This window comes from Perognathus longimembris, chromosome 13 (assembly GCF_023159225.1).
Source record: "Perognathus longimembris pacificus isolate PPM17 chromosome 13, ASM2315922v1, whole genome shotgun sequence".
Lineage (NCBI taxonomy): Eukaryota > Metazoa > Chordata > Mammalia > Rodentia > Heteromyidae > Perognathus > Perognathus longimembris.
The window spans coordinates 59,158,329-59,172,150 of NC_063173.1; the positions used below are offsets into that span (position 1 = coordinate 59,158,329).

The window sequence follows — 13,822 nt, forward strand, 5'->3', positions numbered from 1 at the left end:
CGGCGGGTGTATGGCCTTCTGCCTCCGGGGTAAAGGGACCGAGAGGGCTTCCCCGAGGGTCCGCAGTGCCAGGGTCAGGGAGAAGCCGTGACTCACTATCTCGTCCTCCACGTCCCGGTGGAACTGGTGCTGCTCTCGCGAGGCTTGCAGGCGCTGGCAGCGCTCCTTCATGGGCTGGCAGAGGGCTCGGAACTTCTCCTCCACGGCCCGCGAGGTCCTCTCCACCTCCCCGGCCCCCTTGTCCTCCTGGGCCAGGGCCTCGGCCTGGGCCTGGATGGCCTCCACCTCCTTCTCCCTCACGGCCATCTCCCGTTCCAGCATCTGCCAGCGGGGGAGGGGGCATCAGAGCCGCCGCCCCGCTCCACGCGCCCTTCCTTCCTTCCAACTCAGGGCCTGGGCGCTGTCCCGGAGCCTCTCTGAGCTCAAGGCTAGCGCTCCACCCTCCGAGCCACAGAGTCACTCCCAGCTTTTCCCGAGTAGTTTATGGGAGATGACAGTCTCATGGGCTTTCCTGCCCAGGATCTCCGTTCCCTGAGTGGTTGGGATTACAGGCGTGAGCCATGAGTACCTGGCTAGCCAACGTTGGCTTCTTATCCCCAGGGATGAAGCCAGGGAGAGCGCCCCCTCATGGCCTGGATTGGTGGATCTCAAACTTTCCTACACACAGGAACCCAAGGTGGCGTGGTACCTGTGCCACTGAGAATCCATTGTCCCTTGGTCCCAAATTCATCTCTGCCCTGCTTTGAGATGCTGAACCAGGACCTTGGAACCTCTCCTTTACCAGTGAGTGCAACGCCACCCCGTGCCAGCAGAGGGCGACGGAGGAGCAGCACAACCGGGCAAAAGACGCTTTTCTTCCTGCTCTACTGGCAATACTGCCCACGGGGTGCCAGGAACCGGGTGTCGCTCCCCCTCCAGTGGGCTTTGCGGGCACTCCAGAGGAGGCTGCCTGCTGGACAGCCTTAGCTTGCCGGCTGCAGCGCTGCCCTGGCAAATTTTTTGGTCATTTAGAGGCCTTTGCCCTCTTCACCAAGGCCTGAGTCAATCACATTCCTCCTTGGTTATTCCCGCCCCAAGGCTCTGTGCATAGCGCCCCCTCCCCCCTCCCCCCTCCCCCCCCCCCCTACAGTCGCTACCTCAGGATTCCTAAGAGCAGGGGTCAGCAAACAGCCCACTGCCTACCTGGTAAACGACACTGCATGGGACTCTAGCTCCACTCCTGTTTTGTGTCTATGGCTGTTCATTTTACCTTACAGAAGAGTTGTAGTAGAGACCACCATATGATCCACATCCACAAAGCCCGAGACATTAACTAACCCGCCCTCTACAAAACAATGTTTTCTGACTGACTTGCTGTGGAATTCTCTTTACAACCGCCAGAGTTTGGATGTGGTTTGTCCCCTCTAAAGCTTACATTGAAATGTGGTCCCCAAGGTAAAGCAGTGTGGACAGGGGGTGGGACCTTTAAGAGGTGACTAGGTCACTAAGAGGGATTAATGTAGATCCCACGTGACTGGATTAGTGACCATAAGAGCGGGTTATTATAAAGTGAGGCAGCCTTTCACGCTTTGCCTCTTCCACGTGCGCTCTCTTCCCTCCGCTTTTCAACCGTGTTATGAGACAAGGCTCTCACCAGAAACCAGGAAAATACCAGCATGGTGCTCTTAGACTTGTAGCCTGTAGAACCGTGAACTGGAACAAACCTCGATTCTTTCTAATAACCCAGCTTCGTGTGATTGTGTTATAGCAATGGAACACTTAAGAACATACCTTCAGTAGTTACTTTTTGCTAATGAGTACTTTGTACTAGGTTATCTCCCGATTTTACCCTGACTGATGTCACCCCTGGAGATTGATGCTGGGAGCCCACAGAACTATGAAGAAATAACAGAACGTGTCATCTGCCAGGCCTTAGCACAACCTCGGGACGTCCTTGGCTCTTGACACCGTGTTCTCCTTCCATTCTCCTTCCCCGAAAGCCCGCACCCACCTGCTGCTTCTTCAGCAGGATGTTGACACTGGTGAGGTCCTTGCCGTAGTCGTCGGAGTGCAGCTGGGCCTGCAGGCTCTCCAGCCAGCTCTCCAGGGCAGAGCAGCTCTGGGAAAACAGCTCGGCCCTGTTGGCGTCAAAGAGGCTGCGGGCCTTGGCCTGGGTGGTGGTCTCCAGCTCATCCCAGCGCTTGTGCAGATCCTCCAGCTTCTCCGACACCAAAGCCTTCAGCTCCGGCTTCTCCAGAGTCAGCTCCCGCCCTTCCTGCGGGGCGGGGGGGGGGGGCGGGGAGGGGGCAGAACAAAGAAGGTGTAAGTGCCATAATTAGACACCACTGCATGTCACAGGCTGACAACAGACCAGAGACCTGAAGGGCAGCATGATCTGAAGTGTGGCAAATTATTCCAGGTTTTCCTGGCCACTTACTGACATGTGCTTCTCAGAGGTCTCAAAGCCCTTCAACACCGCCTTGTCCACACGGCTGATGCTACCCTCCTCCTCCCTCGAGGTCCCAGCCCCTCCTCCATTCAAGAAAGAAGCCACTGTTAGGGGTTCCTAGGTGCTTGCAGTTTCTAGTGCTATGTTGCATATGGACTTGACTGCTATCATTTCTTGTTTATCACTCACAATACTTCTCACTTCAACTTCTCAAGTGAGTCTACCTCCTTTCCCAACTTCCTGTGCTGTTTGCTCCTTGCTTCCTCTCTCCTTCCCTCTCTCCCTCCCTCCCCCCTCTTTGTGCCAGAACCTGGGCCTCACGCAGGCTACATGCTACGCACTCATCCTGCGACCACTTAGCTACATGGCAGCCCCCATGCTCCCAAGCTGGACTGCACTTCCCTCCATCGCATCTCCCCACGCCTCTCGGGAGGCTCCTGGGGCTCACCCCTCCTGAGAGCAAGCTGCTCCAGAACTCGGGTTTCAGGGTCTGGTTCTGGGAACACAACCCCAGAGGCCGGGTTGTGTGTTTTTACACGGCTGTCAGGAGGAGGGGTGCCAGAGGCTCCCTCTGCTCGGCAGTTTCACAGTCTTCAGCTGGAAACACTTCAAGGCGCCCTTCGCCATTCTGCACTCCCACTGGGTTGGCTTCCTAGTCCTCCCTTAAGTTCTCCTCACCTGATGGGCCCTCCGTTCAGGTTTTCCTTCCCCGATATCTCTGTCCACACTCCCCTCGCCCTCCTGGACTGCCCTGGATAGTCCTGCCTCCGGCCAGCGTCCCCACACAGCCTCTCCTCACCCCCGGGCTCTCTGGATGGCCTCTCGGCACCCGTCACCCTTGCTCTGGATTTGCCTGGGCTGTTCATGTGGAAGCAACTCCCACCCTGGCTACAGTGCTGGTCCTCGCCCCCGGCAGCCCGCGGTGGCGTCACCTCTGTTCCCCAGTCGGTGCCTATCATGATGCTTTGCAATAAAATGGCACCGGGCAAATGTTGCCAAATAAACAGAAACACACGGAAATGCACCAGTCTCCCCTGGCCCTCGACCATGTCCTTCGAGGAAGGAGGCATCTCTCGCTATTCCAGGCAGCACTAGCTGTGTGCTGAGCACACCAAGGGTATCCAGGAATAGTGGCCGAGTACAGAGACCGTGTCATCTATCCTCCGCAGCGGAGGCGGAGGCAGGGCTCCATGGAGACTGGTCTTCCCAACGCCCAGCACCCCATGGCAGAGGAGGGAGGCAGATCAGGCCCACAGCCTGCTTTTCTAAATAAAGCTGTACTGGGAGGCAGCCCTGCTCTTTCTGTATGGCTGCTTTTGCACGATGACGGCAGAAGCGAAGAGCCGCAGCAGAAACGATGACCCTCAAAGCCTGGTGTATTTACTCGCTGGTACTTGCCAGTGTTTGTAGATCCCGGCTGAGGAGAGTCCTTCTGCTCCAGTCAGAGCAACAGTTATGGTGTTGATTCAAAGCTGGTGTGGTTCAACTGTCCCTCCGCCTCCGCCGCCGCCTCCCCCTCTCCTATTTCTAACTTCACATTTCAATTTCTGGAGTCCTGTCTCCTATCTCTAACCTGTGAGGACCCTGTCTTGGGCAGCCCAGACCCGCCCCGAGGCTCGCGCCCGCGGCTCTGCTCACCTTGTCCACCTTGTCCAGCCAGTCCTTGTTGGCCGCCAGCTCAGCCATGAACGCCTGGTGCTTCTGCCACTTGGTGTGCAGGTTGCGGGCCTCGTCGTAGGACACATCCTGGGCGGTCAGCATCTTCTCATCAATCCAGAGTTTGAGCTGGAGTGGGCAGAGTGGAGGGGTGAGGGGGGGTGTTTCAGAGAGAGGAGAGGGAACCGGGGAGGGGGGGAGAGGAGAGAAGAAAGATGGGAAGAAACCACGAAAGGTGCTGTGGGGCTGTGATGACATCCAGTGCACTTAGTCTATGCCCGGCTTGGAGCCGGGGCAGGGTAGGGGGGGCCTGAGGCGGGGGGGGGCTGGGGCAGGGGGAGCTGGGGCGGGGGCACCGACAACAAGAGCCTCACCTCGTGACAGTCTTGCAGGAAGTGCTGCTGCTCGCGGTTGTCGCGGAGGCGGCCCAAAAGCTGCTGCGCGGCCTCTTGGTTCTTTCTGTGTCTACAATGACAGCCCCGTGGAAACCCTTCACCTTGACCTTGCTATGAGGGGAGGATGGCTTCATTTTTTTCTTGGCAGTAGCGGGATTTGAACTCAGAGTCTGGTGCTTCCCAGGCAGGCACTCTGCCACTTGAGCCACACACCCTCAGCTGGGCTGGGCCGGAACTTAATTTTCCAGTTTACACTTTTCTGTTCATTGGTCTGGGTATCTTGACAACTTTTTTTCCTTTTTTTTTTTCTGCCTTGGCTGTCCTAGAATTTTAACCAGCCCCTGGGCCTGGCCAGTTATGGCTCTTCCACGTGTTTAGAGGCCCTGGTCCACCTCCTACACAGATGGTGTTCCCTGGGGGCCTACAAGACACCCCGGAAATCTCATTTCCAGACCTGCGTTCTACTAGGCTCCATTTTGCCCCCGTGTGGGGGAGGAAGGCTGGCCCGGGCCCTGGGCGAGTCCCTCTCCCACCGCCCCCCATCTTCCTCTCTGCGTGGCTGGCTGCCAGCCTCCGCGTCCCCGCCGAACGTCAGAGGTGGCCTGTGCCGCCTGGCCCCCCTCCAGGCCCGGCTCTGTCTCCACGCACCTCCCCTCCCGCCCACGGCCCCGCGGTACCTGCTCTCGATCGAGTCTGCCTTCTCCTGGATCTTCTCCGAGTGGATGTGGCCCTGGGCCACCAGCTGGCGCCCGGCCTCCAGGAGGCCGCGGATGCGCTCGCCGCCGGCGTCCATGGTGCTCATGAAGTCCTCCAGCTTCTTGATGGCGGCGTCAGCAGCCTGGAGCGTCCCCGGCATCTCCGTGTGGGACAGGACGTACTCCTGCGGCCGGGGCGGGTGAGGGAGGGCCTGAGGTCAAGCACACAGACCCCTCCCCTCACAGGGGACCCGCCCAGAGGCACATCTGAGGCCAGGGGCCCGGGCGGAGCGCCCTGAAGAGGCTCTCCCACGAGGGGGCCTGGGAGCTGAGCCACAGCTCTATAGCGGGGTGAGTCCCGACCTGATGGCACTTATTTGAGATGGTTATATGGCTAGGCCCCTCTTTTCTTGCTTCTAAAGTCAATGTGAGTAAGATACACTGGAATCGCTCACTCCCGGGCTTCCAACGCTCTTCCTGGCAGGCGGCTTCCTCAAATACGTCTTCGCTAACACCGACCCCTCCCTGCCCCATTTTCCTCTTCTTCCCGGGCTCCGGTCCCTGGGCTCTCACCTGGCTGCTGAGCACGCCCTCTGCCTGGCGAGCGTCCCGCAGGAACCCCTGGAAGCCGTGGGCCTGGGCCAGGCGGCCTTGTCTGCTCTCCCACATGCGGCCCAGCTCTTCCCAGCCGGTTCCCAGGGCCTCCAGCCGCTGGCGGAGGAAGAGGCACTGGGGGTCGGCCTGGTCTCGGGTCACCTCCTCTCCCAAGGCCCGCAGGCGACTGTACTCGCCCTGGGCCCGCTCCACCTCTCCGCGCAGGGCCGCGTGCTGGGCCAGGAGGGCCTCCGCCTCGGGCAGGGTGGCTGGCCCTTCCTCAGAGGCCACGGCGGTCTGTGTGCGGCCCAGCCAGGCCTGGAAGTCATCCAAGCTGCGCAGGAAGTCCTGCAGCCGCCGCGCTTCGCCCAGGGACTCCTCCCGGCGCCGCATGGTGGCCCGCAGGTCCTCCCAGCCCGTCTGCACCTCTCCAAGGCGAGCGTTGATGGCAGCGGCTTGGGCTGGGTGGCCGGCAGCCAGGGCGTTGGCCTCTCTGGTCAGTTCACCCACGCGGGCGGCGATGGCCTCCAGGTCGCGCTCGGTGCCCGCCAGCTTCCGCTGCAGAGCCAGCACCCCCGCCAGGTCGTTGCCCAGGCCCTGCGTGGACTCGATGACCTTGGTCTTCTCTCTCATCCAGGCCTGCGTCTCGGTGCACTCGAGGTGGTAGTTCTGGATGCTCAGGGCGGAGGTCAGCGCTGCCTTCTTGCCGTCGGCCAGGGACCGGAACTGCTGCCACCTGCAAGCAGAGGGCAGCTCTGGCATCTGGAGCTGCTCCCTTTCCTGCCCTAGCCACGTGCATCTGGAAGCTTCTTTCCTGCTGCCCCCTGCTTATGCTTTTGGAAGGAGTTGCCCTCCATCCTGCCCCTCAGCTTCTCCCTCTCTCTCTCCGATGATACTGAGTTTTGAACCCAGGACCTTATGCTTCCTACACAGGTACTCTACCGAAGACCTACACCTCCCCCCCCACTTTTTTTTTTTTTTAACAGTGAGATAGAATCTGTTTGGTTTTTAAAAATAATTTATTTTTACTTCTGCAGATACTGGGGCTTGAACTTCTGGTTCCGTTTTTTTTTCTCACAGCTAACATTCTACCACTGGAGCCACACCTCCCGTTCCAGTCCTCCTATCGATCCTTCCCACTGTCGCGGGGGTGTTGCCTGGGGTAGTTTGGAACTGTGAGCTTCCTGCTGTCAGTTTCCTGGGCAGCTAGGGTTACAGGTGTGAACACCTCCTCCTCCTCTTCTTCTTTTTTTAATTTTTGCCAGTCCTTGAACTCAGGGCCTGAGCACTGTCCCTGGCTTTCTTTTGTTCAAGGCTAGCACTCTGCCACTTGAGCCACAGCGCCACTTCTGGCCGTTTTCTATATATGTGGTGCTGAGGAATCGAACCCAGGGCCTCATGTATACCAGGCGAGCACTCTACCACTAGGCCACGTTTCCAGCCCCCATCTCCTCTTCTTAATGGCTTCCCATCCAGTCTCCAGTCTCTTTGGACTGACGACTTTCCTCTTCCATCCCTTTCATTGCTTTCTCTCTCCCAACGTATTCCAGACTAGTTCCCGTCCTCATTTCTAGCCCCCCGTCCGCATCCTGCGGAGCTCTTCCAGTTGCCACCCCCAGCTGCCCCCGTCTTCCTCGGGTGCCAGGGCCGCCCCACCCCTCACAGCCCACCTGTGATTGAGCTGCTCCTGGGTGTTGACGATGCGGTCCTTGCCCGGGGGGTTGGCCTGCAGCAACTGCTCCGCAATGTCATTCACTGCAGTAATTCTCGCAGCCAGAGCGTTCATTTCAGGCTCCAGGGTCTCAAACCTGGGGGGCAGAAGAGCAGCATGTGAACAGTGGGACACAGCGAGGCAGCCAGAGGCTTCTGTCCCAGCCTCTCCGCCCTTCTCAGCCTGCAGTACTAGGAGAGGAACCTCCAACTCCAGGAGGAAAACCATTCTTCCTAGGAAGGCTCAGGTCAAAGGTCAGACACTGGCATGACTGGCACAAGCCCAACTCCACCCTGGCACTGCCAGGCGCCCCCTTCATCAGGACCTTGCTGTTCCCCCTGGGGCTCAGCCTTAGCCAGTGGCCTGGGCCCCATCCTCACACAATGAGGATATAAATGAAGGGGTAATCAGAAATGTGCCTGAGTGATAAAGTGGTAGACACGCCTTCTTCCCAGGAGACGGGCATTCTAACAGGGGAGGGTCATGAACACGGCTCACAGGGAGATCGGACGTCCTAACAGGGGAGGTTCACAAACACGGCTCACGCTGTAATCCTAGCTACCCACGAGGCTGAGAACTGAGGACCAGAGCTGAGGGACAGTGTCCAGGCCCTGAGTTCAAGATCCAGTACTATAAACATGTTCTATAAAACATGGTGGTATATTTCTCACAGACTGTAGCCTCAGCCTGTCATAGTTTCTCAGTTCTGCAGTGTGGGGCAGACACAGCTCTGCTCCAATAAAGCTTTAGTGTAGTAACAGCCAGCCCCAAGGGCTGTAGTTTGTCAAGTCCTGTAAGAGGATATCTTACAAACAAAACAACAAAAAAAATGCAATGACACGCTGGGAACATGGCCTGCCGGTTGAGTGCTTGCCTGGCATGCATGAAGCCCTGGGTTAGATTCCTCAGGACCACATATATAGAAAAAGCCAGAAGTGGTGCTGCGGCTCAAGTGGTCGAGTGCTAGCCTTGAGCACAAAGAAGCCAGGGACAGTGCTCAGGCCCTGAGTTGAAGCCCCAGCACTGACAAAAAAGAAAGAAAAAAGGAAAGAAAGAAGGGAGAGAGGGAGGGAAGGAGGGAGGGAAGAAAGGAAAGAAGGAAGGAAGGAAGGGAGAGAGGAAGGGAAGGAGGGAGGGAAGAAAGGAAAGAAGGAAGGAAGGAAGGAAGGAGAAGGGAAGGGAAGGGGAAGGAGATCGCGTAGAGAAATATACTGGCTATTATAGAATCTGGGTGATGAGTGTATAGGTCTGTGTCATGATATATTCTCTGCTTTTGAGTATGTTCAACATTTTAAATAAAACTAAAGGCAGGGAGCAAGTCAGGCACTAGTATTTCGCCTTGATAATCCTAACTACTCAGGAGGCCGGGATCTGGTGGATTACAGTTTGAAACCAGCCTGAGCAGAAAAGTCTGTGAGACTCGTTTTCAAAATAACCAGCACAAAGCAGGGGTAGAGCATGACTCAATTGGTACGGTGTCAGCCAGACAAACAAGCTGAGTGAGTATAAGGTTCTGAATTCAAATCCCTTCCCCCCCAAAAAAGCAGAACACTTGGGGCGTGACTAACGTGGCTGAAAACTTGCTCGGGTTCAAGGCCCTCAGATTAAACCTCATTACCGTCAAAAGCCAAAATGCTAACCACGGGGTGTGTGTGTGGGTGTGTGGGTGTGTGTGTGTGTGTCAAAATGCTAACCACGGTGGTGTGTGTGTGCAGGGATGCCAGGAGGCTCGTGTGTGTGTGTGTGTGTGTGTGTGTGTGTGTGTGTGTGTGCAGGGATGCCGGGAGGCTCGTGTGTGTGTGTGTGTGTGTGTGTGTGTGTGTGTGCAGGGATGCCGGGAGGCTCAGGGCCGGTGGTGGGCTGTGTGCAGTGGACCCGGGCAGCCCCCCCCCCCCCAGCCCCGCCTCGGCTCACGGGCCTTACCTCTGCTGCACCACCTCCAGGTCCTCCAGGCGCTCCGGCAGGGCCATGCCGTTAAGCCACTGCTCCTTCTCTTCCACCCAGAGCCCGCAGGCCCCGGCCTCGCTGAGCATGGTGTAGAGCGACAGGGCAGCCTGCAGGGCCCGTGCCCGCTCACCGGCCCGGGCCTGCAGTTCCTCGTAGTGCTGCTCCAGAGCCGGCACCCTGCCCTGCACCTCGGGCGTGTGGCTCAGTGCAGGGGGGAGGGCCGCGGCCTGCTCCCTCAAGGCTTCCAGGGTGGGCCGATGGCCTCGGATCTCCTCCTCCAAGGCCCGGTGCTGCCTGGCCAGGGCCTGTGTGGAGAACTCGTCGTGCCCCAGCTCGGGGCTGGACACCAGGCGCAATGCATCCACCAGCCAGGCCTCCATGTCGTTTGCATCTGCCTGGAACTGGTAGAGGCTGGCGGCCTGGGCCAGCCGCTGGGCGCGCTCCTCGGCCAGGGCCTCCAGCCGTTCCCACTGGGCCTGGAGCTCGGCGGCGCGGGCAGCAGCTTGGCTGGCTCCAGGGTGGCCCTCGGCCACCAGCTGCTGGCCTTGCTCCAGGGTGAGCTTCAGGGGCCCCAGCCGGCCGCTCATCTCGCCGCGCAGGGCCGTGTGCTTGTTGAGCAGGCGGAGGGCCCCCGTCAGGTCCCGGCCCGTGTCGGCCGAGGCCAGCAGGTGCTGCTGCTCCCGCACCCAGGCCTCCGTCTCGCCCACCTCCCAGAGGAACCGCCACAGGCGCCGGGACTCCTCCAGGCGGGCTCGCCGGGCTGCTGCCAGCTCACACAGGGCCTCGTAGCTCTGCTCCAGCGCGGCCACCCGCTCCGACACCAGCTCCGGGTCACATGGTCTGTATTCTGGAAGAGTCAGGCCAGAGGTCAAGAACCCTGCCCGCTCCCCACTCCGGCTCCTAACCCCCTCACCTGCCCTGACACACCTCCCTCCCTGGTTCTAGCTCTGTCGCCGGTCCCCCAATCACCCAGTTCCCTTCCCGGGGTCACCCTCCCCAGGGTCACCTTTGCCGGGGTCGCAGAAGCGCAGGGCGGAGGCGCTGACGGCGCGCACCCTCTCGGCCTGCACCGCGATGTCGGCCTCCACCAGCTCGTGCAGCTGCAGCAGGTCCTCCACCCCCGCCAGGTGCTTGCCCAGGTCCTGAGACTGCAGCCGGCCCTGCCGGGCACACACGGCACGCGGGTGTGCATCCCCCGGCCAGGGGCGCGTGCCAGCCTCGCTCCCCCTCCCCTCCACACCCTTAAGGGAGGTGCAGGATGGGGTGGGAAGGCGGCTCCGTGGCAGAGGCCTTGCCTTGCACCTAGGAAGCCCTGGGTTCCATTCCTCAGCACCCATAAACAGCACCACAAGCTTCCCGCTGGAAGTGGTGCTGTGGCTCAAGTGGTAGAGCACAAGAAGCTCCAGGGACAGCGCCCAGGCCCTGAGTTCAAGCCCCAGGACTGGCCAAAAAGAAAAAAAAAAAAAGGTAATTGCAGGGGCTGTGTGCACGCGCATGCGTGAGCACACATGGGCTGTCCAAGTTCTGCCCTGGCGCCTGGCTCCTTATCCTCAACATCCCCCCCTGTGTGGAACGACTCTCCAGCTAAATCCTGCTCCTAGGATATTTGCTGTGACTCTCGTCTTCTGGGCCCTAGAATCCCAGGCAGCCCCTGTGGTCGCGGCTCGGCCCCGGCACCCCGGCACCCTTCCTCGTGTCTCCCAGACCTGCCCTCAGGCCCACCTCTTGCCTAGGTGACTGCTCTGTGTGCACCCACGCCGGCTGCCCGCAGGCCTTCTGCGCACGGTGCCCAAGCCACTTTTCCTAATGTAAGACGGAATCCCATCTCTCCCTTCCCTAAAACCTCCTGAGCACCGCAAATGCTCTATGTTACTCAGAAAAAATATTCCAACTCCTTGACTAGACCTCTAACACACCTCTAACACCCCTAAGACAACTGGCTACTCCCCATGTCCCCCGCCAGTGCTAGCGATGGATCCTAGGGGCTTCGGCATGTTTGGCGAGCACTCTACCACGGGGCTCTATCTTCAGTCCCAGCTTTTAGTTTATCTATTTATTTTTTATTAGCTTGCATACAGGGGGATTTCACAGCTACATTCCCACACATTTACAACGTATTCCAATCAATCTCACCCCCTCTATCACTTTTTTCTCTGGCAGGCTCTTGCTGTGTAGCCTAGGCTGGCTTTGAACTTTTCATCCTCCAGCCTCAACTTCCCCAAGGGCTGGGGATTACAGGCCTGAGCCACCATACCTGCCTTTGCTCCATCCTTTATGTCTTTCCACAGCCCCGCATAACTACAGCCTTTCTTGTCACCCCGCGCCACGAGAGCCCCGTGCTCTGCGTGGCAGGACTGGGATACTGCAGCGACACCCAGGGCTCCTGCCCACCCGGAACGGCCACCCACCTTCATCTCCGCCATCCAGTCCATGAGGTAGAGCAGGTCCTGGAACACCTTCTGCAGCTCCAGGTTGAGGAGCAGCCGCTCCCGCCGGGCGGCCACCATCTGCCGCAGGAAGTCCCAGAGCCTGGCCACGTTGTGCTGCCGCGCGGAGATGCGCTTGATGTCGTGATAGCGCTCGGCGGCCAGCTCGGCGGCCACCGCGTCCACCGCCTGCACCCGGCCGCTGTAGGCCACGATGTCCGTCTCGATGGCCTCGTGCTTCCGCACCGCTGCTTCCACGGCCGCCAGCTCCAGCCCGAAGTTGTCCTGTGGCAGAGGCCGGGAGGGGAGGGAGGTCATGGGTGCGGTGTTTCCGCCCCTCCCCGCCCTGTGGTCTCCTCTTCCCCCCCCCCCCACCACCCCGGAGTCCTACCTGGGACACGAGGCGCTGGTTCTCGCTGAGCCAGGTCTCCCGCATGGCCGCCTTGCGATCAAAGCGCGCGGCCAGCTGCTCCAGCTTCTCCTGGCGGATCAGCTCTGTGCGCAGGGCCAGCTCACGCTCGTGCTCCGCCTTCTCGAGCCGCTCCCAGGCCTGTGCGGTGCGGGGGAGGAACGCAGACAGGGTCAGGGCGGGGAGGGCCAGCGGGGCGAGGCCCCGGGGGTTCAGAAGGCAGTCAGTGAGGCTTGTGCTGTATGGCAGTGTGGGAACCGGAGGCGGGAGGCGCGGCCTGCAGCCAGGCAACAAATAGCTTTGCTTCTGGACAGAGGGCTAAGAGGGCAGCGGCAGGACTATGGGGGAACCCTCATTTTATTACAGTGCTGCTTGTGAAAAAATACAAACAGAGATAGCGAGTTGGGGCCACGTGGAGCCTGAGTGTCACGTGAACCTGTCTGAAGAATGAGAAGGACGGGGAACGGGTTGGGCGCCGCGCGATGGAGAACCTGGCTACGGTAGTGGGGCTTGGGAAGACAGCCCCAGACTAGGGCACGTAGGCAATGTGCCCCGGCCGAGGGCAGCAGGGCGGCTCACAGACCTTGTTGATGTCGGAGATGAGCCGGCCCTCTCGAGGGGTGTAGACCTTCTGGTTGTTGGCCCGCAGTTTGCTCTGGATGGTGAACAGCAGCACCTCCAAGTTCCCCTTCTCGGTGAACCTGAGGTGGGGGGGTGGGGCAGTCAGCACGGGCGCCAGCCGCCACAAGGGCCCAGGAAGCTGACTTTACAACACAGTGTGGCCTGGGTTGTTGTCTTCTCACAAAACCAATACAAGGGCTGGGAATATGGCCTAGTGGCAAGAGCACTTGCCTCCTACACATGAAGCTCTCGGTTCGATTCCCCAGCACCACATATACGGAAAACAGCCAGAAGGGGCGCTGTGGCTCAGGTGGCAGAGTGCTAGCCTTGAGCGGGAAGAAGCCAGGGACGGTGCTCAGGCCCTGAGTCCAAGGCCCAGGACTGGCCAAAACAACAACAACAACAACAACAAAAAACCCCACAAAACCAATACAACCCAGGGAAACCCGGCAAACCCAAAGAACATCACTTGAAAGCAATCACACACCACGGGGAAGGGAGAGCCACAGTAATCCTTTTGCAGAGTTGATTTCTGCCGGGGTCCCAGTGTAGCCAGTAACTTCTAACACGTCAAGAACTCACTTGCTGGGGCTGGGGATATGGCCTAGTGGCAAGAGTGCCTGCCTCATATACATGAGGCCCTGGGTTCGATTCCCCAGCACCACATATACAGAAAATGGCCAGAAGTGGCACTGTGGCTCAAGTGGCAGAGTGCTAGCCTTGAGCAAAAAGAAGCCAGGGACAGTGCTCAGGCCCTGAGTCCAAGCCCCAGGACTGGCAAAAAAAAAAACTCACTTGCTGTGAGTTGGGCTAGAGCTCATTCTCTGAGCAGCCCCCGTTTTCTGATTGACAAAACTGAGGTGCAGGAAGGTCCCATAAGTTGCCAAATACTCATACCGGCTAAGTGCTAAAACTAGGATTTGAACTCAGCTGCTCTGAG

The 13,822-nt window shown here is 59.2% G+C and overlaps 1 protein-coding gene across 3 annotated transcripts in view; it reads right to left on the reverse strand.

Annotated features, from left to right (window-relative positions):
• Sptbn2 (spectrin beta, non-erythrocytic 2) overlaps nucleotides 1–13,822 on the reverse strand; it is a 43,878-nt gene that overhangs the window by 8,197 nt on the left and 21,859 nt on the right. For all 3 annotated transcript variants that reach the window (XM_048359627.1, XM_048359628.1, XM_048359626.1), the window contains 12 exons: nucleotides 12,845–12,962; nucleotides 12,244–12,402; nucleotides 11,835–12,137; nucleotides 10,433–10,586; nucleotides 9,403–10,273; nucleotides 7,439–7,576; nucleotides 5,748–6,504; nucleotides 5,157–5,359; nucleotides 4,459–4,549; nucleotides 4,067–4,213; nucleotides 1,991–2,254; nucleotides 97–321 (listed from right to left, as the gene is read on the reverse strand). In XM_048359627.1, the coding sequence (XP_048215584.1) occupies nucleotides 97–321; nucleotides 1,991–2,254; nucleotides 4,067–4,213; nucleotides 4,459–4,549; nucleotides 5,157–5,359; nucleotides 5,748–6,504; nucleotides 7,439–7,576; nucleotides 9,403–10,273; nucleotides 10,433–10,586; nucleotides 11,835–12,137; nucleotides 12,244–12,402; nucleotides 12,845–12,962 (3,430 nt within the window). The remainder of the gene's footprint in view (nucleotides 1–96; nucleotides 322–1,990; nucleotides 2,255–4,066; nucleotides 4,214–4,458; nucleotides 4,550–5,156; nucleotides 5,360–5,747; nucleotides 6,505–7,438; nucleotides 7,577–9,402; nucleotides 10,274–10,432; nucleotides 10,587–11,834; nucleotides 12,138–12,243; nucleotides 12,403–12,844; nucleotides 12,963–13,822) is intronic.